Source organism: Lampetra fluviatilis, chromosome 9 (assembly GCF_964198595.1).
Source record: "Lampetra fluviatilis chromosome 9, kcLamFluv1.1, whole genome shotgun sequence".
In the NCBI taxonomy this organism is placed as follows: Eukaryota; Metazoa; Chordata; class Hyperoartia; order Petromyzontiformes; family Petromyzontidae; genus Lampetra; species Lampetra fluviatilis.
Window position 1 is genome coordinate 15,500,080 of NC_136283.1, and position 25,233 is coordinate 15,525,312.

General features: G+C 48.4%; 1 protein-coding gene across 20 annotated transcripts in view; it reads left to right on the forward strand.

The window, feature by feature from the left end:
- LOC144934252 (uncharacterized) overlaps nt 1-25,233 on the forward strand; it is a 277,017-nt gene that overhangs the window by 159,615 nt on the left and 92,169 nt on the right. For all 20 annotated transcript variants that reach the window (XM_078859921.1, XM_078859918.1, XM_078859913.1 and 17 more), the window contains exons 2-6: nt 4,158-4,259; nt 7,919-8,017; nt 9,356-9,454; nt 22,641-22,739; nt 23,906-24,091. In XM_078859921.1, coding sequence (XP_078716047.1) covers nt 4,158-4,259; nt 7,919-8,017; nt 9,356-9,454; nt 22,641-22,739; nt 23,906-24,091 — 585 coding nt within the window. The remainder of the gene's footprint in view (nt 1-4,157; nt 4,260-7,918; nt 8,018-9,355; nt 9,455-22,640; nt 22,740-23,905; nt 24,092-25,233) is intronic.

The window sequence follows — 25,233 nt, forward strand, 5'->3', positions numbered from 1 at the left end:
TCTTGTGCTTCGCTGTTGTCGGGGAGAGCAATTACTTATATATTTAAATGCGCATTGTGTGTTTGTTGTGTAACCTGCCCCATGAACTTTGTATCTGTCACCCAATTCGTTTGAAAATTTTGGAGCTGACTGCTAAAAGTAAAAAAAAATATCCGTGACATTTGCGCTGGCATAATGCTTTGTGCGGCTCATGGAAATGTACCGTGTGAACAACCAGTATGTTCACCCTGAGTGTGTGTACACTCTTGCAACAGGTTTACTGGATTATTTAACAACGTAAATGCTTTGTGTGGCCTTTGTAAATAATTGGTGTGGTCGTGTTTATGCTCCGTCCCTTGATTTGGTTGCACAAATTCAGCCTGCCTCGCCAAACCAATGCCTTCAGATGTGCGTGCATGCGTTATGTAGTTTGTGTACGCACGCACATCGGTGTACACACACTCGGCGACCCGAGTTCGATACACGCTCACGGCCACCAACACCAGTGACGATTAACTGAACAGGTCCTGGGCCTCCCCTAGGTCGACTCGGCCTCAAATACGTGCCACATGCGATGTGGAAAAAACATCTCAACGAGGGAGACAAAGGCGGCCGGGCGTGGTGCTGGCCACCCACCCCCTCGTGTGCCATGCAGGCCTTCATAGGTGCTAGCTTACAGCACTTGCCCCAAAAGTATCTTGAGGCTATATGGGGGATTTTTGTCTTGCACGTATTGATAGGTGCCCACTGACAGAATCGGTTGACATTGCCTCAATGGGAAATCCTTGCTTTTGTTGAAGTAAAACCACGGGGAGAGACATGCAAACTCCAAATATACCGGCGTCAGAATTAGGATCGAACCCCCGGCCTGCATACCAGGCAAGGAAGGTAACATCTCACCACTGTGGCGCCCCTTTAATGAATAAAGTATATAAGTTAAAATTGCATGATCAATTCCCAAGCTTCGGAAAGGCAGTGAAATTACAGCAAAAATACTCCTAGACCACACAATTGGGTGAACAACATGATTGGGTGAACAACATAAAGCAATGCATTTTTTTATATATACGGTATAAAATTAGTTTTTTTGAGTTTTCTATCTTTAATGTTGCTCAAAAACGAAGCAGATGCATCTGGGTATCGGAACAGTTGAGATTTGTCGTTTCTGTTAAAAATGTGTGAATTGTCCTCGGATGGACGTAGAGACAGATTGAATGATGGACATCATATTTTCTGTGCACGGAAATACGCAGTCGCTCACCTACATCAAAAGTGGTTAATTAACTCCCGCCTGATTAACGTGCTGCATTGTAGAAATAACATGCATTGTTATTTACAGATGCCAAAAATAGCATCAGAAATTACATTTACCGTGAGAAAAGAGTAAACTTGGCTTTCCACCTGGTGCCAGTAGCTGTTTGTATGACTCATCGATATACTCAACAATTTAATTTGCTTATGGTGCAAGCAAGAGATTGAAATCAACATTTCTCAATTGGCCATCATGTTTCGCATTGGAACTTTTCATGTTTCTGTCACCTATTACCTATCACCGTTATATATTCCTCGTCATAAGTGGTGGGCGCATTTCTTCGCGATGGATGCGCTTACCAGGGCAAATGCAGATGATAAGTTTGGCGGTGGCATAGCGTGAGAGAGCACCACTACATCATCCGCTCAGGGATAAGGATAACTTGCCGTGCTTGACTGTCCTTTGACATAATGGGCATGCTGATGCATTGTGTTCCTGTCTGGGATGCAGGCATTTTATTAATTATTATTAGATGACTTAGGCGATGCGTTACCCATCAACAAAACGTGTCCCTCTTAATTGTTGTGAATGCAGGCACTACTTGTTTTTGTGGCTCGCTTTCTCCATGAACTAAACCCACAAAGTCAATGTATGGCATTTGACTACGAAGTCGCCGTTTTTTTCCCCTGGGAGTGAGACTGCCTTCTAAACCCAACGTGGCTCTTTATCTCCCTGTCCAGCTCTGAAATAATGTGGTACCGGTCTATCGCGCCGAGGCTGTGGAAGGCATGCAGTTGGAAGGCGGTGGAAAGAAAATATAAAAGAGCCCGTGTTCTTTGTGCAATCCGTGTGATTGTACAAGATTTTGACATCAGCTCTCAATTTTAGCCATCGCTTTGAAGAGAAGGCTGCTCAAACGGGGTAGTGCAGAGCCTGGGAACAGATGTTCTCTTGGTAAAAACTTCAGGTGCCATCATCACTCATCTCGCAGGCGTCTGTAAACCATGTCAACGCAACACAATCTCACACGGTGCTTGGGGGGGCCCGTCTTTTTTGGTGCAAGGTTAAAACATTGACGTTTTTACCTCTTATCTCCTTGTTAAAGTGACGTTGGGCGACATCAAACAGTTGCTTTAACGTTCGTCTTCACTCTGATTCTTGATTTGTTATAAGCGCCCACTCTACTAGATATCAAATGTGATCACGTCATGTCAGCGTGATGTCTTTATTCCCCTGAAAAGGTCAATGTCAAGTACTACCTTTCGCATCGAGAAAAATAATCGGTTTAAATTCATATTGCAATATTTTTTTATCACCCTAGTTATGCATGTTGAAGTACACATTTTAATATCACATACAGTTTTCCGGTATAGCGGCACGAAGAAAATGTGCTGTGCGATACGTAATTTTTATTTTTATGAATGATGGACAATGTGTTTTTAACATTTTTTATTCTGAGCTCATGATTTTATGTATTGAGTTCACGTAAACGTGTCAATTTAATTTTGTTACCTTTTTCAATTGGATTGAAAACAGTGTTCGCTTATGCATAGCAATTGCAAGTGTTAAGACCCATTGTATTGGTTCATATCAATGTATTTGTACCTAGGAATGATTGTTTCATACCTCCAGTACTTTATTTATTGTAGATTTGTTACTCTATGGAATTAAATTTATTTTTTATTAATGTGAATGCTGTTACTTCTGCAGCCTATGGTAAAATATGCAATGACCTTCTTTCGGAGCAGCAGATGGTTTTTCTACAGCAGCCTGGCCTTTCTTTTATCCCATGTTAAATCTTTAAACTAAGAATACCACACTCTTGCCTTGGCAGATGCTTTATTCATGAGCCAGCTGATCTTGACATTAAACACAAACCTGGAATTGAACTTTCAATCATCAGATCATAATCGCCATCTTACCAAATTCAATGTCTGGATGTATAAGCAGGTCCTCTTTGCAATTGATTTTACATTTGCATGCTTACATCTCTTGATTTTTAATCAAAATTTAAAGACACAAATGTATGTATGTTGAACTTCTTTAGCACTGTACGTAGCCAACTGTGATAATCGGAGGTGCGGTGGAAGGACAACAAACTAAACACAAAAAGCAGTTCTAAAGGAATGAGTTTTCAATGTAGATTTTAAAATGTATAGCTCCAGTTGCTTACTAATATCGGAGGGTAGAGCATTCAAAATGGTCGCAGAAGCACATCTAAAACGAGGCGACGCATTGACCTTCTTTGTTCGATGGTGGAGGCCGGGTGGGTGGCTCATGAGACGCTCACGTCATCCGCATGCCAATTGGCACAGTTGGCTATGTACGGTGCAAAAGAAGTTCTACATACATACGTACGTACAATGTGGTGCCGCTGAGAGACAATGTAGATTTCGGAGCCATTTTTGGGGTTTTCTTCTCTCGGCTTTGGGCTTTTTTCTGACCACTCTGGCCAAACATCCCGAGCAGGACCTCGTAGGGGTGATTGTGAGCCTCGGTGAGCCTTGGAGACTTTCCTGGATAAAGACAAATCATAATCGTTTTTTTCATCCAGGAACGGCTGACAACCTCAATACTGTTGCAAGAAGGCCCCTTATCTTAGAATATTTGGCCATTTTGTTATGTTTTGCATGGGGAAAGAAACCAAATTAACTTATATGCACTGGAAACCCGGTGCATTTGCGAATTTCACACGCAACTGCATGATTAAGCAAATGTTTCCCTCCAGTGTGGTGGATCACAGGCAGTGGGTGTATCCTGATCGTCACGGGTCCCGCTGTTTCGGAATGAAATGGGGCCCCCCGTGTCCAATTTCCCCCCGTGAACCCTGATCGAAGTTGCACAACTTGCACACCGCATAGCGATGCCACCGTTTACCGTGGTTATTATTATTGCTGCTGCATGCTTTTCCGCTTTGTCCTTTCAGTCAGACGCGGCGACCAGCTTCTTGCGTGCTGCTCGCAATGGGAACCTTGAGAGGCTCATGGACCACCTCAAGGGAGGCATGGACATCAACACCTGCAACCAGGTGCTCCGCATGCCCTCGGGCTGCACATGGGCAGCCTCGCGCACACTCCGGGCCGATACAGGCGGAACCGTTTTGTCCTTGCATAAACACCGCCACCTTCATATGTGTGGTGGGTCCAACTGAGTCGCAGACGTTGTTCCTTTTAGAGGCAACACTTTCATTTGTAACACCGTAACACAAGGGGGTAACTGCCCCTGACACTCACCCCCTCCCCCTCCACACACTGTGCGTGGTGCCCACACTATCCCAGTGCTCGCCAAGCCCCGCTAGGGCTGGTGTTACACACAGCCACCCACACAGTGCTGTCCACGCTAGGGCTGGTGTCACACACAACCTCCCACACGGTGCTGTCCACGCTAGGGCTGGTGTTACACACAGCCACTCACACGGTGCTGTCCCCGCTAGAGCTGGTGTCACACACAACCTCCCACACGGTGCTGTCCACGCTAGGGCTGGTGTTACACACAGCCACTCACACGGTGCTGTCCCCGCTAGGGCTGGTGTCACACACAACCTCCCACACGGTGCTGTCCACGCTAGGGCTGGTGTTACACACAGCCACCCACACGGTGCTGTCCACTAGGGCTGTGTCACACACAGCCACCCACACGGTGCTGTTCACGCTAGGGCTGTGTCACACACAGCCACCCACACGGTGCTGTCCCCGCTAGGGCTGGTGTCACACACAACCTCCCACACGGCGCTGTCCCCACTAGGGCTGTGTCACACACAGCCACACACATGGTGCTGTCCACGCTAGGGCTGTGTCACACACAGCCACCCACACGGTGATGTCCACACTAGGGCTGTGTCACACACAGCCACCCACACGGTGCTGTCCCCGCTAGGGCTGGTGTCACACACAGCCTCCCACACGGTGCTGTCCACGCTAGGGCTGTGTCACACACAGCCACACACACGGTGCTGTCCACGGTAGGGCTGTGTCACACACAGCCACACACACGGTGCTGTCCCCACTAGGGCTGTGTCACACACAGCCACACACACGGTGCTGTCCATGCTAGGGCTGTGTCACACACAGCCACCCACACGGTGATGTCCCCAATAGGGCTGTGTCACACACAGCCTCCCACACGGTGCTGTCCACGCTAGGGTTGTGTCACACACAGCCTCCCACACGGTGATGTCCCCACTAGGGCTGTGTCACACACAGCCTCCCACACGGTGCTGTCCACGCTAGGGTTGTGTCACACACAGCCTCCCACACGGTGATGTCCCCACTAGGGCTGTGTCACACACAGCCTCCCACACGGTGCTGTCCACGCTAGGGTTGTGTCACACACAGCCTCCCACACGGTGATGTCCCCACTAGGGCTGTGTCACACACAGCCTCCCACACGGTGCTGTCCACTCTAGGGCTGTGTCACACACAGCCACACACACAGTACTGACCCACTAGGGCTGTGTCACACACAGCCACCCACACGGTACTGTCCACACTAGGGCTGGTGTCACACACAGCCACCACACGTTGCTGTCCCCACTAGGGCTGGTGTCACACACAGCCACCACACGTTGCTGTCCCCACTAGGGCTGTGTCACACACAGCCTCCCACACGGTGATGTCCCCACTAGGGCTGTGTCACACACAGCCACCCACACGGTGCCGTCCACGATGTAGGAACATCGAACGGCACGACCCTTCCGGGCCGGCACCACACAGTGACATCCCCGATGTCACTGAATCTGTACCACGTGTTTCCCCGTTGTCTCGATGCCAAAGGGTTGCATCGCAGCTCTCCAGTAGGAGGGTTCTCGATAACAACGTCGGACAATCATGCCGGACCATGTGGTGCACGACAAATAATCATTAAAAGACTCTGCAGCACAACCCCGAAGACATACGCAGAAGTAATTAAATTCTGCGGCAAGAATTGTTATGTCCCAGAAATAAAGTTGAGAAATTATATATGAATCATCTAGATTTAATGTTTAAAGTGTAGGGTAAAATTGTCTGTAAACATGAAAATTGTAATTTATTGGTCATTAACATTGGCATCAATTAATATTTCTGATTGCTTTTGTAACCGTTGATTATGAATCATGCTCAGACAATGATTATGAGTGATGCACGGTTGATGAGTGTTACCCCACAGAGAAGTTCTGTCGACAGATTCTCTGTATGGTGCGGTGGACTATTCTATCCCAATGAGCTTTATGCATTAAATAACAATATCGATAGAGGGAAAGCCCCAGCTAGCCGGATTTCGCAATTAGCCATGCCAGGTAGGCTAAGTAATACATACTATCCGTATTTATATGCAATATAATCAATAGACATTAAGTTATTTACATATCTATACTTCAGAGAATATTATACAATGTAACGTATAAAATAGAATGCACTTGAATGCGTTAAATTGCGTATCGTTTGTATGCACTTAAAGTGTATTCAATGTTCATAATAGAGGGGTTTGGGTTAGATCGCGCAAATATAAATGTGTCGCTAAACCCGCCACCACCTGACAGCCAATTATCAAGGTTTGTCACGTAAACAGAACGTGCTAATTTGTTGCTAGTTCAGCACCCCGCTTGTGTGTTCGAGAGCAAAACCCAAAACATTTACAATTCGAGTACGGCGTTTAATCAGTAATTACAACGAGTATCATCAAGCGGACAGCTAGAGTTGTTGTATTCAATGTACCAATGGCATTATGTTCATGAGTGGGAAGGGCGATAGGTGAGATGCAACCCAGGTCCGTACAATAGCACGCACAACACACTGTGCACAGCACAGTCAAGTGTAGGATTACATTAGGTACACCTATGTATACTGTGCACTACACAGGGTTGGTTATTCGTTGTTTTTACAATGGACTTTTAGCGATCCGCACCCAGGGTTTGACTCCATCTACCAATCTGTACTTCCCGAAGTCATTGCTGCTTTTATTTTTTGTTACATGTCTGAGTTATGTTTGTTGCTGCATTTCACCTTGTGGTGTCACGGACTCTTTACGCTACATACAGTACACGTACAGCAGCAGTGCAGTGGTTAGCGCACTTGGCTACGAACTCGATTCCCACTCTCAGCCAACATCGGTGCCAAAATATCTGAGCTGGTTCTGGACCTCCTCTAGGTCGACTCAGCCTTAAATGGGTGTCTGGCATGGTGTGTCAACATCAGTACTGAGAGACAAAGGTGGCCGGGTGATAGCCGTCCCAGCTATCATAGGTGAACGCTAACAGCACTTGCCCCAACGGTCAAGTCAAGTTTGTTTTGATTAACCAGATGAGAATTGAAGCAAGTAGGATAGTAAAATTTTTCAAGCACGACCTGAGGCATAATTGCTGCGTGATCCCCAATCGAGTGATTCGCGGGTACATTTACAACTTCGGCAAATGTGAACCCTGACGCCCGGCAACACAGCTGCCCACTCTTTCCAATGGAGTCTGGGGATGTTCAACACGATAATTGTGAAGGAGATGGTTTACTACACACACCGCAGCATTAATCGGGGTGGCCGCCGCTCGATTCGAAACCGAAATTGCGAACCTCTGCAACGACAATCGGCTGTCGGCCGCTGGGCTAACGCGATCGTCACCGCCCCTGTTAGTGGCTGAGTAGAGGAGGACCTCCTTCTTCCTCCTATTCTTCTTCGTCTTCTTCATCATCGTCTTCGTCGTCTGTGTTCTCGCAGAACGGGCTCAACGCGCTGCACCTAGCGTCAAAGGAGGGCCACGTGGACGTGGTGACCGAATTGCTGAAACGAGAGGCGGAGATCGACACGGCCACCAAGGTGAGGGGACAAGGCAGCGGCAAGCGGCAAAGCGCTTGTAAATGAGTGCCATTTGTTGCTGGCTCCTTGGCGTTTCTGGCCTTTGGGGCCTGTGGCTCAGGAACCGTGGTATAACAAAAATAAAATAATAAAGCAACGTAAAATGTGTTTACGTGCACACGCGCGAGCATGCTCGTTGAAAGGTTTTATTATTTTATTTTTTATTAGTTTAAGTTGAGTTTTAATCATGAAATACTCTCCATATCAAGGTGCTGCTTAAATCATGAAATACGTTATTTCACTTGTGGCTTTTGGCTTAATTTACATACGTTTAAATGTAATTCCAAAAACAATTAAAATTAATGTTTGTGCCTAAATAGGGTTTAGCTGCTCAGAAAAACTTCGCTGGATGGCATTGGGCCCGAAGGGGCATAGGTCAATGAGCTGAATTGCTAGTTCCGTGTGGAGAGACAGACTTTTGTCAACATATTTTTTGGACGGGTTTGTGGCTTTAGACAGCCAATATAATTGAAAGAAGAAAACCCATCATGTACTGAAATTAACCAAAAATTCACAACACCTATGCAGGGGTGTCAGGTTGGGAAATTAGTGAAAGATATCAGATTTCCATAGCAGATAAGATATGAATGGAGTGGGTGTGAAAGTTACATGCTTACGATTGATGGCATAACAAGCTTATGAAGGTGCTGCTCAGTGGCAATGTTGGGGTTCGGTACAATGTATTTGCTTGCATTCATTTGCTAAGTACTTTGGTCGGGAGGTAGTTGTTGTTTCGTCAAGTTTATGCAATAACTCATCGCAGCAGCCAAACTGGTAGTGGGGACAACGTAGCACACATTTATAGCTTCAATCCCATCAAGACACATGCTGGCATGGAGCGGCAAAGCAGTCTTTAGGACACTGCACTATGAACCTGGCAACCCAAGTTTTAGTGGCAAGCAGCATATAAACAATCTCGGGTGCTGGTCTGGCCTTAAAAGAAGCACTTGGCGCATTGTGTAAAGATGAGCGCCTGGGAAAAAAAGACGCCCGTGCGTGGTAGTGGCCACACACCGCCGCTCCTTTGTAACACTCGTGGAAGGAAACAGAGGCAGAGGACAAGCGAGAAACACGTGGTCTCGTGAAGTGGAGGAGGAGGTCGATGGGATATGATGAGCATCGCCAACAAGAGGACTGCTGCTGCTGGACAAGAATAGAAACCCGTGCTTGTATGCTGTGCCAACCTTAATAGGTGGTTTCTAATCACCCACTACCAGTCTGGCTATATGGCTGAACTTTGCCTTTGTGATGTTTCCATGTGTGTGTGTGCACGTGTGTAACTGTGTGTGTGACCCACAGAAAGGAAACACAGCGTTACACATAGCAGCGCTCGCTGGCCAGACAGACATTGTCAGAGTTCTGGTGGAGTTTGGTGCCAACATCAATGCTCAATCACAGGTTGGTTTGACACAAGACATGGGGGCGCTTGTCACATCACGTTTTCTCTCCCAACAACTGGCGATATATACAAGACACAGACACTGAACCATTGCGGTCCATTTATCAAAAGTATATAAAGTGCACGAAGAATTCTATTGTTTTGCCAAAAGCGGAATTCAATAGCATTTCCAAAATTGACGATTATAATTCGAGCAAAGTTTTTACGTTACATCTCACGGCAGCTGATGAAGTGGAAATTGCTATCTTTAAAATGTCAACCAAAATAATCAGGCATGTATCCATGGTGTACACCACAGTGTTGTGATGTAATGGGAGCATGGCCTGTGCTGCTGATTGTGGCTATGAAAAAATGCTTTGAAATGCTGACTGTTCCACCCAGCTCAGCAGCACGACCACATCTGAAAAATGATCATAGAAAGGAGGGCAGATGGCTTGATGGCATGAAATACAAAACATCTATATTTTTTAGTCACTTATTACATAATATTGTTTTGTTTTATATTGTTGCATTATTCGTGCAAATTGCATCTCACAATCGCTCACGAACCAAGAGACAAGCTGGAAGGCAGCCAGATGGCAATCCACCACCACCAATTGTTGCTAAAGCTTTATGGCCCTCTAGCCCAGTGGTTATTCTCAACCTTTTTTTAGCTCCTATACCCCCCTTGTTGAATTTTGTTTTAACCGAGTAACCCCCCTTGCCTGACCCAACGTGGTTCTGAGAAATAAATGTATGAATAATGAACGTCAACATTTTATAACCAACTAGCGGAAGTACCCGGCTTTGCCCGGGTGAAAAATATATTTCTTAAAAACCTTACATTAATATACACAGATACTAAGGTATTGTCAAAGCCCGGTGGGCTGTTTGTACATTTCTCCACCAACAAATATATAAGAGGCTTTCACAAGTCCAAAAAGTTTTAGAAAGTGTGGGGTAAATAGTTGATGTCAAAAGGTTTCCGAAAATTGTGGTCTCCCCCCCCCCCCCCTCAAAAAATATCTTTACCCCTCGTAGGTATATATACTAACAACACCTTACATACAACAGAGGAAGTGGTATCTATTGACTCTGTAGTAGTATCTACTGACTGTACCGTAGTATCTACTGAGCCAGTAGTAGCTACTGACTGTGTATTTAGTGACTGTAATAACTACTGACCATAGTAGTATTTACTGGGCCTACAGTAGTATCTACCGACTATATACTCGTAACGACTAACTGTATAGTATCTGCTGACTCTATAGTTGTATCCACTGACTATAGTAGTAACTACAAAATCTATAGCAGTATCTACTCACTAGTATGTACTGACTGTGTAGTAGTATATACTGACTGTAGCAGTATTGACTGACTGTAGTGGTATATACTGACTGTTTTAGTATTTACTATAGCGGTATCTACCAACTCGATAGCAGTGTAATATCGTTGAGGACTCTTGGACACCCGGGGTTGAGGCACACGTATTTATTCCGCAACAGTTGTCACAACCGCGGACATACAATACTGGAGGGGGTATCGGCCCCCTCACCCGGCTAGCTGGGAATACACTGCTAGCTATCTCTGACCTACCTCCTAGTCCTCCACTAACGGGCTAGGGGAGGCTGTCTGGCCCGACACTGGTAAGTCGGGCTACAGTACCCGGAGTCCCAGAGCACTAGCTCTGGTTCTCCGGACCACGCCGCTGGCTCGGTCCTGCGCGGCCCTGACAAGGGCGGCGTCCCAGGGGAGTCCAGGGCTCTAGCTAGACGATCTTCGGTCTTCACTGGTTTAGCTTTAACATTCTGCCCCGAGCCCTCTGACACATCCCCCTTTATACTCAACCCCCGCTGAGGGGTGGGGCCCCGGGCTGCCTGGTGCGGACGTCGTTGAGAGCACCCCCCCCCCGTGCACTCACGTAGCCCCACCCACTGTGTTTGTTTCCCATAAGCTGCCATGCATAACGGCTCTCTCTCTAACACCCCTACAGCAGTATCTACTATCACTACAGCAGTGTATACCGACTGAGGTTGTACCTGCTATCACTACAGCAGTGCATACTGCTGTGTTGGTACCTGCTATGATTATAGCAGTGCATAGTGACTGGTGGTACCTGCTATGATTACAGCAGTGCATACTGCTGTGGTGGTATCTGCTATGATGAGAGGAGTACATATTGTGGTGGTGGTACCTGGTATAACAGCAGTACATACCGAGTGTGGTGGCACCTGCTATGACGACAGCAGTACATACTGTGGTGGTACCTGCTATGATGACAGCAGTACATACTGTGGTGGTGGTGGTACCTGCTCTGATGAGAGCAGTACATACTGTGGTGGTGGTACCTGCTATGATTACAACAGTGCATATTAACTGTACTCATCATTCACCCTCACCATTCACCACTCACCCTTACCACTCATCCTCACCACTCACCACTCCCACTCACTATTCACCATTCACCCTCACAACTCACCACTCACCAATCTCCCTCACCAATCTCCCTCACCACTCACCCTCACCACTCACCCTCACCACTCACCCTCACCAATCACCACTCACCCTCACCACTCACTCTCACCACTAACTCTCACCACTAACCCTCACCACTCTCCCTCACCACTCTCCCTCACCACTCTCCCTCACCACTCACTCTCACCATTCACCCTCACCATTCAGCCTCACCACTCACCCTCACCACTCACCCTCACCACGCACCGTCACAACCACCACTCACCCTCACCACTCAACCTCACCCTCACTACTCACCATTCATCCTCACCAATCACCACTGACCAATCACCACTCACCACTCTCCACTAACCCTCACCACTCAACCTCACCACTCACCCTCAAAACTAACCACTCTCTCACCACTCACCCTCACCACTCAACACTCACCCTCACCACTCACCCTCACCACTCACCCTCACCACTCACGCTCACCACTCACCCCTCACCGCTCACCACTCACCCATCACCACTCACAACCGCCACTCACCCTCACCACTCATCCTCACCACTCACCCCCACAACAACCACTCACCCTCACCGCTCACCACTCACCCTGACCACTCACCACTCATCCTCACCAATCACACCCTCACCAATCACCAATCACCACTCACCCGCACTGCTCACCCTCACCACTCACCACTCACGCTCACCCTCACCACTTACCCCTCACTAATCACCACTCATAACCGCCACTCACCCTCACCACTCACCCTCACCACTCACCCTCACCACTCACTCTCACCACTCACCCTCACAACAACCACTCACCCTCACTACTCCACCACTCATCCTCACCAATCACACCCTCACCAATCACCACTAACCCTCACCACTTGCCACTCACCCTCACCACTCACCACTCACCCTCACCATTTACCCTCACCACTCTCCCTCACCACTCACCAGTCACGCTCACCACTCACCCTCACTACTCACCACTCACCCTCAACACTCACCCTCACCGCTCACCACTTACCCTCACCACTCACCCTTACCACTCACCCTGATCACTCACCACTCATCCTCACCAATCACACCCTCACCAATCACCACTCACCCTCAATGCTCACCCTCACTGCTCACCCTCACCACTCACCCTCACCACTCACCACTCACGCTCACCCTCACCACTCACCCCTCACTAATCACCACTCACAACCACCACTCACCCTCACCACTCACCCTCACCACTCACCCTCACTACTCACAACTCATCCTCACCAATCACACCCTCAACAATCACCACTCACCCTCACCACTCACGCTCAACACTCACCCTCACCACTCATGCTCACCACTAACCCTCACCACTCACCCTCACCACTCACTAATCACCTCTCACAACCGTCACTCACCCTCACCAATCACTCTTACTACTCGCCCTCATCACTCACCCTCACCACTCACCCTCACAACAACCACTGACCCTCACTACTCACCCTCACCACTCATCCTCACCAATCACACCCTCACCAATCACCACTCACCCTCACTGCTCACCCTCACCGCTCACCACTCAACCTCACCCTCACCACTCACGCTCACCCTCACCACTCACCCCTCACTAATCACCACTCACAACTGCCACTCACCCTCCCCACTCACCCTCACCACTCACCCTCACCAATCACCACTCACCCTCACCACTCACCCTCACCACTCACCCTCACCACTCACTACTCACCCTCACCACTCACCCTCACCATTCACCCTCACCACTCACCCTCACTATTCACCCTCACCACTCTCCCTCACCACTCTCCCTCACCATTCTCCCTCACCACTCTCCCTCACCACTCACCCTCACCACTCACCAGTCACGCTCACCACTCACCCTCACTACTCACCACTCACCCTCAACACTCACCCTCACCGCTCACCCTCACCACTCACCCTGACCACTCACCACTCATCCTCACCAATCACACCCTCAACAATCACCACTCACCCTCACCACTCACGCTCAACACTCACCCTCACCACTCATGCTCACCACTAACCCTCACCACTCACCCTCACCACTCACTAATCACCTCTCACAACCGTCACTCACCCTCACCACTCACTCTTACCACTCACCCTCATCACTCACCCTCACCACTCACCCTCACAACAACCACTGACCCTCACTACTCACCCTCACCACTCATCCTCACCAATCACACCCTCACCATTCACCACTCACCCTCACTGCTCACCCTCACCGCTCACCACTCAACCTCACCCTCACCGCTCACCCTCACCACTCACCCCTCACTAATCACCACTCACAACTGCCACTCACCCTCCCCACTCACCCTCACCACTCACCCTCACCAATCACCACTCACCCTCACCACTCACTACTCACCCTCACCACTCACCCTCACCATTCACCCTCACCACTCTCCCTCACCACTCTCCCTCACCACTCTCCTTCACCACTCTCCCTCACCACTCTCCCTCACCACTCTCCCTCACCACTCATCCTCACCAATCACACCCTCAACAATCACCACTCACCCTCACCACTCACGCTCAACACTCACTCTCACCACTCATGCTCACCACTAACCCTCACCACTCACCCTCACCACTCACTAATCACCTCTCACAACCGTCACTCACCCTCACCACTCACTCTTACCACTCACCCTCACCACTCACCCTCACAACAACCACTCACCCTCACAACAACCACTCACCCTCACTGCTCACCCTCACTGCTCACCCTCCCCACTCACCCTCGCCACTCACCCTCACCAATCACCTCTCACCCTCACCACTCACCCTCACCACTCTCCCTCACCACTCACCAGTCACGCTCACCACTCACCCTCACTACTCACCACTCACCCTCAACACTCACCCTCACCGCTCACCACTTACCCTCACCACTCACCCTTACCACTCACCCTGATCACTCACCACTCATCCTCACCAATCACACCCTCACCAATCACCACTCACCCTCAATGCTCACCCTCACTGCTCACCCTCACCACTCACCCTCACCACTCACCACTCACGCTCACCCTCACCACTCACCCCTCACTAATCACCACTCACAACCACCACTCACCCTCACCACTCACCCTCACCACTCACCCTCACTACTCACAACTCATCCTCACCAATCACACCCTCAACAATCACCACTCACCCTCACCACTCACGCTCAACACTCACCCTCACCACTCATGCTCACCACTAACCCTCACCACTCACCCTCACCACTCACTAATCACCTCTCACAACCGTCACTCACCCTCACCAATCACTCTTACTACTCGCCCTCATCACTCACCCTCACCACTCACCCTCACAACAACCACTGACCCTCACTACTCACCCTCACCACTCATCCTCACCAATCACACCCTCACCAATCACCACTCACCCTCACTGCTCACCCTCACCGCTCACCACTCAACCTCACCCTCACCACTCACGCTCACCCTCACCACTCACCCCTCACTAATCACCACTCACAACTGCCACTCACCCTCCCCACTCACCCTCACCACTCACCCTCACCAATCACCACTCACCCTCACCACTCACCCTCACCACTCACCCTCACCACTCACTACTCACCCTCACCACTCACCCTCACCATTCACCCTCACCACTCACCCTCACTATTCACCCTCACCACTCTCCCTCACCACTCTCCCTCACCATTCTCCCTCACCACTCTCCCTCACCACTCACCCTCACCACTCACCAGTCACGCTCACCACTCACCCTCACTACTCACCACTCACCCTCAACACTCACCCTCACCGCTCACCCTCACCACTCACCCTGACCACTCACCACTCATCCTCACCAATCACACCCTCAACAATCACCACTCACCCTCACCACTCACGCTCAACACTCACCCTCACCACTCATGCTCACCACTAACCCTCACCACTCACCCTCACCACTCACTAATCACCTCTCACAACCGTCACTCACCCTCACCACTCACTCTTACCACTCACCCTCATCACTCACCCTCACCACTCACCCTCACAACAACCACTGACCCTCACTACTCACCCTCACCACTCATCCTCACCAATCACACCCTCACCATTCACCACTCACCCTCACTGCTCACCCTCACCGCTCACCACTCAACCTCACCCTCACCGCTCACCCTCACCACTCACCCCTCACTAATCACCACTCACAACTGCCACTCACCCTCCCCACTCACCCTCACCACTCACCCTCACCAATCACCACTCACCCTCACCACTCACTACTCACCCTCACCACTCACCCTCACCATTCACCCTCACCACTCTCCCTCACCACTCTCCCTCACCACTCTCCTTCACCACTCTCCCTCACCACTCTCCCTCACCACTCTCCCTCACCACTCATCCTCACCAATCACACCCTCAACAATCACCACTCACCCTCACCACTCACGCTCAACACTCACTCTCACCACTCATGCTCACCACTAACCCTCACCACTCACCCTCACCACTCACTAATCACCTCTCACAACCGTCACTCACCCTCACCACTCACTCTTACCACTCACCCTCACCACTCACCCTCACAACAACCACTCACCCTCACAACAACCACTCACCCTCACTGCTCACCCTCACTGCTCACCCTCCCCACTCACCCTCGCCACTCACCCTCACCAATCACCTCTCACCCTCACCACTCACCCTCACCACTCACCCTCACCACTCACCAGTCACGCTCACCACTCACCCTCACTACTCACCACTCACCCTCACCACTCACCCTCACAACAACCACTGACCCTCACTACTCACCCTCACCACTCATCCTCACCAATCACACCCTCACCAATCACCACTCACCCTCACTGCTCACCGCTCACCACTCAACCTCACCCTCACCACTCACGGTCACCCTCACCACTCACCCCTCACTAATCACCACTCACAACTGCCACTCACCCTCACCACTCTCCCTCACCACTCTCCCTCACCACTCTCCCTCACCACTCACCCTCACCACTCACCAGTCACGCTTACCACTCACCCTCACTACTCACCACTCACCCTCAACACTCACCCTCACCGCTCACCACTCACCCTCACCCTGACCACTCACCACTCATCCTCACCAATCACACCCTCAACAATCACCACTCACCACTCATGCTCACCACTAACCCTCACCACTCACCACTCACTAATCACCTCTCACAACCGTCACTCACCCTCACCACTCACTCTTACCACTGATGACAGCAGTACATGCTGACGTTTTGTATGTTAAATGTAAAAGCTAAATGTGTGAAAGTGTGTGTCGGAAATGTTAAGGGCGATCCTAAAGTAATCTACAACCTTCGATTAGTCCTTTGCGCGATTCAAAGAATCGATTCCTGGCATGTTGGGGGTTTACATTTTGAATGACAGAGTTTTATTTTCATTTGTATGTTATGTTTTAATGTTTTCAGGAGTTTTTAATTACATTTTTGCCCCGGTCAACGCCGGATATTTCCCGTTCGTAGCAGTTTATATCGACTATAAACAACTTATAGTAAACGGGAATCGCCCGATTCTAAAGGAATCTACAACCTTCGATTCCTTTGCGCGATACAGAGAATCGATTCTTGGCCCATCGGGTTTAAAAGTAATTACACAGTTGTATTTTCATTGGTATGTAATGTTTTAAAGTTTTCAGAAGATTTTAAATGTATTTCCCCCCGGGCAACGCTGGCTATATCGAGTTTATACCACAAAGTCGTCGCCTGACACGTGTGTGGTGTCGAGGCCTAGTACCGTGCAGAGCCTCCGGACTCACCTAGATTGCCCACTCGGCTGAGGCTGGGTACTGGGGCCATTACCCCCCCCCCTCCCCGCGCTACAATAATACTGTCTAATCGCTATAATTTTATTATCTACCGACCCTATAATAGTAATTGCACACATTGGGGTGGGGGGGGAGTGAAGAGGACGTGAAACTTTGATGAATTTACCTCAGAGATGCGTGTTAATGCGTGCGCATATTTTTTACGGAAATTAAAAATGGCGTCCACCCCGCAGCGAAGGCGTCGCTACCCGTTGCCAGGGGCAACCGCCGTGGTCCGCGCCGGTCGGCAATAGTAAATAAATAAATAAAGATTTAAATAACTAAATAAAGAGAAATCGCACTAAATCGATAATCGGTCCGATTTAAAGTTTAGAGACGAAAAATCGGAAATGCCTAAGTTTACCGCGGGGCCGGGGGCGTGCCCACCTGCAAAATGTAATCTCACGGTCCGAGAGCTACATCCCCCGCAAGGGAGCGTACGCAGACGGACAGACGGACGGACAGACAGACAGACAAAATTATATAGGTTAGATTGTGCATTTTGTGAGCTATCCTAAGTAGCCAGTAACTGCAAACAAATAAAAAAACAATTAACGGACACGCGTTACGTCGTTTGTTCGTGCTGGCTGGTTACTCTTGGAAACCACATGGTTTACGATCAAAGTTATTTTATATCATTCTAGGTTACTATATAAATTACATTTTATTATAGTTATTTTATATTGGCATATTCATACATGATTATTCACCAACGACTCTCGTGTATGATATAATTTCACACATTTATAAATCACCTCACGTACCCCCTCGGGCATTGCCATGTACCCCCGGGGTTGAGAACTTCTGCTCTTTAAAAGAAGATGTTTTTCAACCATTTCAGTGTTCATACATGTGGGAGGAAATCATAGCACCTTGGAAAAACCCACGCTAGCAAGGGGGCAACGCTCTATCCCACACAGAAAGGACAGATATTTGTCTGCGCTTTTGCCAAACTGCCTTTTCTTGGCGAGCCAGGGTAAGGGACCTCCTCGACACCTAAGGGAAGGAGATTTTGCAAATATATTTGTGCAATCCAACCAGCGCACGCCTCCACAGTGTCGGAGTACAGGTATGCACCACCATCGTTTGGCTATATTTAGTGTAAGAGACACGATAATCCAGAAATTGTAGTTAAAAAATATTCAGTACAGGAAGAGGATTAAGGGTCCTTCCCCCATACTTCTGATTAGCACGGTTGGCTACATATGGTGCGAAATAAGTTCAACATACATACAAAAGGTTGGTATGTGTGACCATGTACATTCATCATCATCAGCCATGGTCAGTCCACTGCTGGATGAGAGCATCCCCAACCGCCACCACCCATAATGATAATTTGATGCAATGATACACCTTCAAATAAACTAATCTCCGCATGTATATTTTAAAATAATATATTTACAGTATATCTTGCGTCACCATGGCATTGTTACATCACCATTGGTGAGGGGGCGGGGAGAAGTGCTGATTGTCGTGGGCCTCCTGACTCTCCAGACCTGGTCCAGGGTGTGTCAATCGTCTCCTTAAATCCACCGTGAAATCAAATATTTTGCAAATAGTTAAAGAGTTACAATGAAAACAAATATATACGCATTTAAATTAATGTATCATCCAGCACATACCTGATAATATAGCACAACTACATTGATTACATGTCAGTGTATTGGCGATTAAATTGTTCTAAACACGTTTATTGTCAATATTCTGGACACGTTTTATGCCGTGAATATTCTAATGGCACGCACAAGCAATAATCACGTGCTGCGTATATGCTTTCGTGTGTTTATTCATTTTATTTGTTCCTTTTTTTATTCTTGTGGATTTCGGAGCCCTCATTAAAGTGTAACTATGAATGCTTCTCAAAGCAAATTGCAGTGGCCAATTAACATCGCTGTATTATAATGAGAATGTGAGAAAAAAATATTTCAATTGAACTGCATGAATATAAAGATGCCTCGATGGTACAGCCCTTGCTGTCTGGCCACATTTCTGCAGCAGTCATGGTGACGGAGCAGTTACCATGGTGATGGATCCCGAGAGAAATCTGATTGGATGAGATTGAGGTTGTTGCTAAGCAACAGCAGTAAGGTCCATTGGGCTCTGCTGAGGGGGGTGGCAGTAGGGCGGCCATTATCAAGTGAGCTGAAATGAATCGTTCCATTTCATGTTCTGCCAATTCTAATAATTATTGAAATACTTAGAACACATTTAAATTATCAGTATATTAAAACTGCAGCAAAACAGAGGCTACCATATATAGAATTCATTTAACAGATTATTCCAAACGTTTTCAACATTGTACTGTATATAATGACTATTTGAAATATAACAACAATTTTATTTTCACAAATCACACACATTTCTTTTGTGCAGATAGCCAGCAGCAAATGCTTAACTCGTGCTGAAAAACCTCAAAGCCGGAGAGCCTTAGATTGTCATTCGCGTAAAAATCCATTGCCGCAGCGTGATTTATTATTCATCATTGCTGGGGATATGTGGAAGTTATTTCCAGTTGGGATCATCAAGCCGGTGGGCACGATCTTAATCCGCCGCCGCTGAGTTTTTTCGTGACAGGGGCGGGCAGGCGGCTGGAGTTTCCCGCCGCTGTTCGATCGCGTTGATGTCGTCGCAGGCGCCAGTCGCACGTGTATTTATTTGTAATAAAGGTTTTTTGGGTTAGATCGCGTAAATGTAAAACCGTCGTTGACCCACCATCACCCGACACAGCCAATCTGTAAGGTTTGTCACACAAACGAAACTGCCAATTCGTTATTACTTCAGCACACCGGTGTATCGGAGAGCAACCCACAACCTTTACAATTTGAGTACGACGTTTCGCTGGTGATTACAACAGCCAGCATCATCAGGCGATTTGCCATAATTGTGAAGAAGTCTTCCTGTTTACGGTATTAAATACAGTCAGATGATGTCATCACTGCGCCTATCGGTGGTGGTGGGTTAATTACACATTTATATTTACACTATCTAACGTGTATTTACGTCTTAGGACCAGAACGCACATTTAACAATAACAGCTGCTGTCTGCCTCATTTGAATATTTTACAACGTAAAACGCAGCCTCACAACAATTCTTCTCACGTGACACTCAGTGGAATTCAGTAAACGTCCCAATGTTGCAGGACCCTCCTGAAATATAACAAAGGAGTCTTGAGACTTGCTATTGCTTCCCTGGGTAAATAAAGGACATTGCTTTCTTAGTGAATTATACAGTGGGCTGATGGTTCTGGCAATGTCCATTTTGGGGCAACATACATGTGGTAGAGTGAGCAGCTCTCAAATCAGAGGGTTATGAGTTCAATTGCGACGCTGATTGGGGGTTGACGCGGCCAATTATGCCATAAAAGGAGTGCCACTCTGTAGGGAAGTCAACAGTGGTTGTCCTTCGTAGGAACTCACCCCCATTTTAGGAATGTGGATTTTTTTTTACACCGGCTCAGGGATTTAAACAGAGGAGATGAGCACTGCTTAATGCTTATTTGCGCAGGAAATAATTTTGAGTAGCTGGATCTGAACACACACACCGCTTGGGAGCAAGGCCAGGTGTCTGCTTGTATCAAGTTTATTTTATTTGACCTGGTGAGATGTCAAAAGACCTGGGTCACGACAATTAAAAAAAAAAGTCAATTAAGTACAGCAATGAAGCAAATAGAAATCGGAGAAAAAACAACTCCATCACAGGAGTTGCCCTTTGCCTTCCCCCCACCAGTGTAATCTAAGTGTGTTGCTTATATCAGAACTGTGTTGTATAATATATGCTTATATGCAGTTTGTATGTACGTATGTTGAACTTCTTTCCCACCGTATGCAGCCAACCGTGCTAATCGGAGGTGCGGGAAGCTTCTACTCTCGGTGTAAAATTTCCCTCTGAATATATACGCATCTCTGCTTGCTAGTGTAGTGACATAGAATTGGTCACGAAGTAGTATAGCGCTAACTGCTGGCAGGGAAGGGGATCTGCAGCTTGTAGCTGCCCTGATTGACAGCAGGCCACGTGATAGACCCGAGAGGGATCTAGGGGAAAGGTTACGGAAGGGACACGTCGGGACCCTGCTAGTAGGTTCTAGAAAGGGGGCGTGGCCACGCTGGGAGGATAAAAGGGGACCCCAAGCAGGAGCTCGGGGCTGTCGTTTGGAGTGGGATCCCGTCGTCGTTGCTGTTGGAAGATCGTCGCAATTGCCGCTGTCGTCTCCACTTGATAATTCCGCTGCTAGACGTAGTTGGCTGTCTTAGTTCAGCGCCGTCAGTGTCAGACGGCTAGCGTTGTGTTGTAGGCTAGCAACCAGTGTAGAGTTGCGTATAAGCGAGAGACAGAGAGTGTGTAACAGCGTAGGGTGTGTATTGAATACGGTGTATAAAGTATGCTCGGTGTTTAATTAAAGAATTGCCTCCAAGAAATTACGTCTCCAAGTCAGTCACTACACTAGCATGGAGCCAATTGAAAACGTAAGCTCCGAGGAGGCAGATGCGGGTTCAATGAGTCGTTGAGGCAGAGAACACGTCAGGGAGTCGGTGACTAACTCTGCCGATTCACCCTCCGCTCGCAGCATGGACCCTGTAGACTTTTTGGCTGGCCATCAAACAAAGACGGTGACCACTTTCAGATGCGCTTCTGCGGCCATCTAGAATGCTCTTCCTTCCGATGTTAGGAAGCGACAGGAGCTATGCACTTTTAAATCAAGATTGAAAACTAATTTGTTCAGAACTGCTCTTGGTGTTTGGTTTGTTGTCTTTCTTCCGCACCTCCGATTAGCGCGGTTGGCAACGAAAGAAGTTCAACATACATACGTACGTAGACAGAGTCGGGGTGCGGTCGCACCAAGCCTCCACCTTTGTCTTTGTGCACAGAATGGCTTCACCCCGCTCTACATGGCAGCGCAGGAGAACCACTTGGAGATTGTCAAGTTTCTGCTGGACAATGGGGCCAACCAGAGCGTGGCAACAGAGGTACCTGCTCCGTAACGCCGGAGATGCTTCGCCGTGTGTTGTTTTATGGCTTTCAGTTGTTGTTACCTGGCCGGGTGGCTCAGCGGAAGAGTGAGTGGCTCACAAATAAGAAGGTTATGGGTTTAAATCCTGGTTGGGGGTTGTTTTAATTGGCTCAATTCATCATAATCCTGCTGAGGTTGGTAAAACGAGTACCACGTTGTATGAATTTTGAACATCTTTGGTACCGTACGTAGCCAACTGTGCTAATCAGAGGTGCAGGGAAGTCAGCAGTGCTGATCCTATGACTTAACGGGACCCGTCATTGGAATGTGGAATTTCCACGGCTGACCTAGGGCTCTAAATAGGAGATGTCATTGTGTTTATTGCTCATCCTTGTCAGATGGAGGGATGTTACCTGTAATTAGCCCATCCATTGCTTTGCGGCTTACTGATTTTTGCAGCTGTAGTCACAATGAAGTGTATTCTGCTTGACAGTCATAAATGATACACCCGTATGCTGATGGATATTGTGGAAGTGATTCTTAGAGCTGTTGATAACAGCATCAGCCAATGGAAGTAAATCAGTTGTGTGCTGTAGCCTGCAGTTTTAATGGCAGCTGTGTTTACAGCTGACTTGCTCACGCTGAACAGCTGCGCGTATTGCAAAGCAATGAATTCACGACAATAAAAGTGTAATTTATTAAACTGCGTTTAAATGTGACCACATCTCAAAAACACTGCTGAAGCGGAGGTCATGTTCATGTATTAAGGAGACAGTCCGTCACAGGCAAAGGAAGAAAGGAAGGATTGAGCCTGAATTTTAACAGGGGCAGCGAGTCAACAACACAGATAGATGGGGGTAGAGAAACTTGCGGGCCGCAGAGGAGAATTGTTGATCATCCACTGAGTGAAGGTTGACTGGGACGGCTTCAATAGCAAGTTTTGCTTTCATTCATATCGATTTTCAATCTCACCTTGTGCACAGAACATGCACGGGGCCGCACGTGTGTGACGAAGCGTCTTTGTGTAGCTCTCGGACGGGTGTTTGTTTTCGGGTCGTGTCGCGTCCGACGTTTCGGCTCTACGTGCTGGGAGTGTCTCGGCCATCAGAGGGCCGGATAGCACCACCGTGACAAAACCTCCCTGGCGGCGGCGGCAGTAACCGGCGTCCGTGCGTGTTGCAGGACGGCTTCACCCCACTGGCCGTGGCACTCCAGCAGGGCCACGAGCAGGTGGTGGGGCTGCTACTTGAGAGCGACACAAAGGGTAAAGTGCGGCTGCCAGCGCTGCACATCGCCGCGCGCAAGGACGATACTAACGCCGCCGCGCTGCTACTGCAACACGAGCACAACGCCGACGTCACCTCCAAGGTAGCGGCACCACTCCGTGTGCCAGCGCTCACGAGTGTGCGTTGGCACACTTGCATGCGTGCACACGCGTTTAAGACAAAAGATCCCCCCTGTAGCCTTAACAGACTGGAGGACCAAGTGCTGTTAGTGAGCACCTTTGAAGGCCGGAACGGCACACGACGGGTAGGTGGCCAGCCACGTCCGCCCACCTTTGTCTCCCTTGTGGCGATGTTTACACACCGCACCAGGTATTTATGTGTTGCTGAGTTGACCTAGGGGAGGCCCAGGACCAGTTCGGTTAATCGTCACTGGTGTTAAACATGAGCAGGAATCGAACTCTGCTCTCGGGGTTCATAGCGCAGCGTCGTAACCGTGACACTACTGCTCCCCATACACACCTATATATGGACAAACATCCCTCCCCATGCAGCCTCCATGTAGCCTTTAACAGATTGTTAGGGCAAGTGCTTTTAGCGAGCAAGCATGATATGCACATACGCAGAAGGACAAATATTCGACCAATAGCTTTAATTGACTGTCCTGGCAGACACGGCAGGTTGCCAGCACCACGCCCAGCCACTTTTGTCTCCGCAGTACTGATGTTTACACACTGTACCCAGGGAACCGGTTCAGTTATTCACTGATGCTTGCCACGAGCAGGAATCGAAATCGAGCCACCGAGTTCGGAGTGCAGTGCTCTAACCACAATACCCCTCCTTGTAGACATATACACACGCACATACGCACACAAAGACACATCAACAGACACACACACACAGATTCACACACGCACACACATCCTAGTACCTATCGATCTCTGTGCCATCCATTGGTGGGTCTAGGAGGGGAGCTATTATCATAAAAAGCTGGCAGGGAGAGTGGCTCTGCGGCCTGCGTGGAGGCAGCGTGTGAACTGGCGTGAGCTACTGTGGGGCGTCCAGGTATCTGCAGGCATGGGACTCTTCTTCTTCAGCGGTCATCGTTTTTGCAGCGGGAGTAAAACACAATTTATTTCCATGCCGCAATTGCAAATAATTTATTTCATAATTGTGCGTTAGTTCAGCTTAATTCCGGTGATGCATGTTTGCCATTGTATTTTGACAAATGATAACTCATATAATTGATAATGGCCAATAGCATAGTAAATGTAATGAATTACTTCT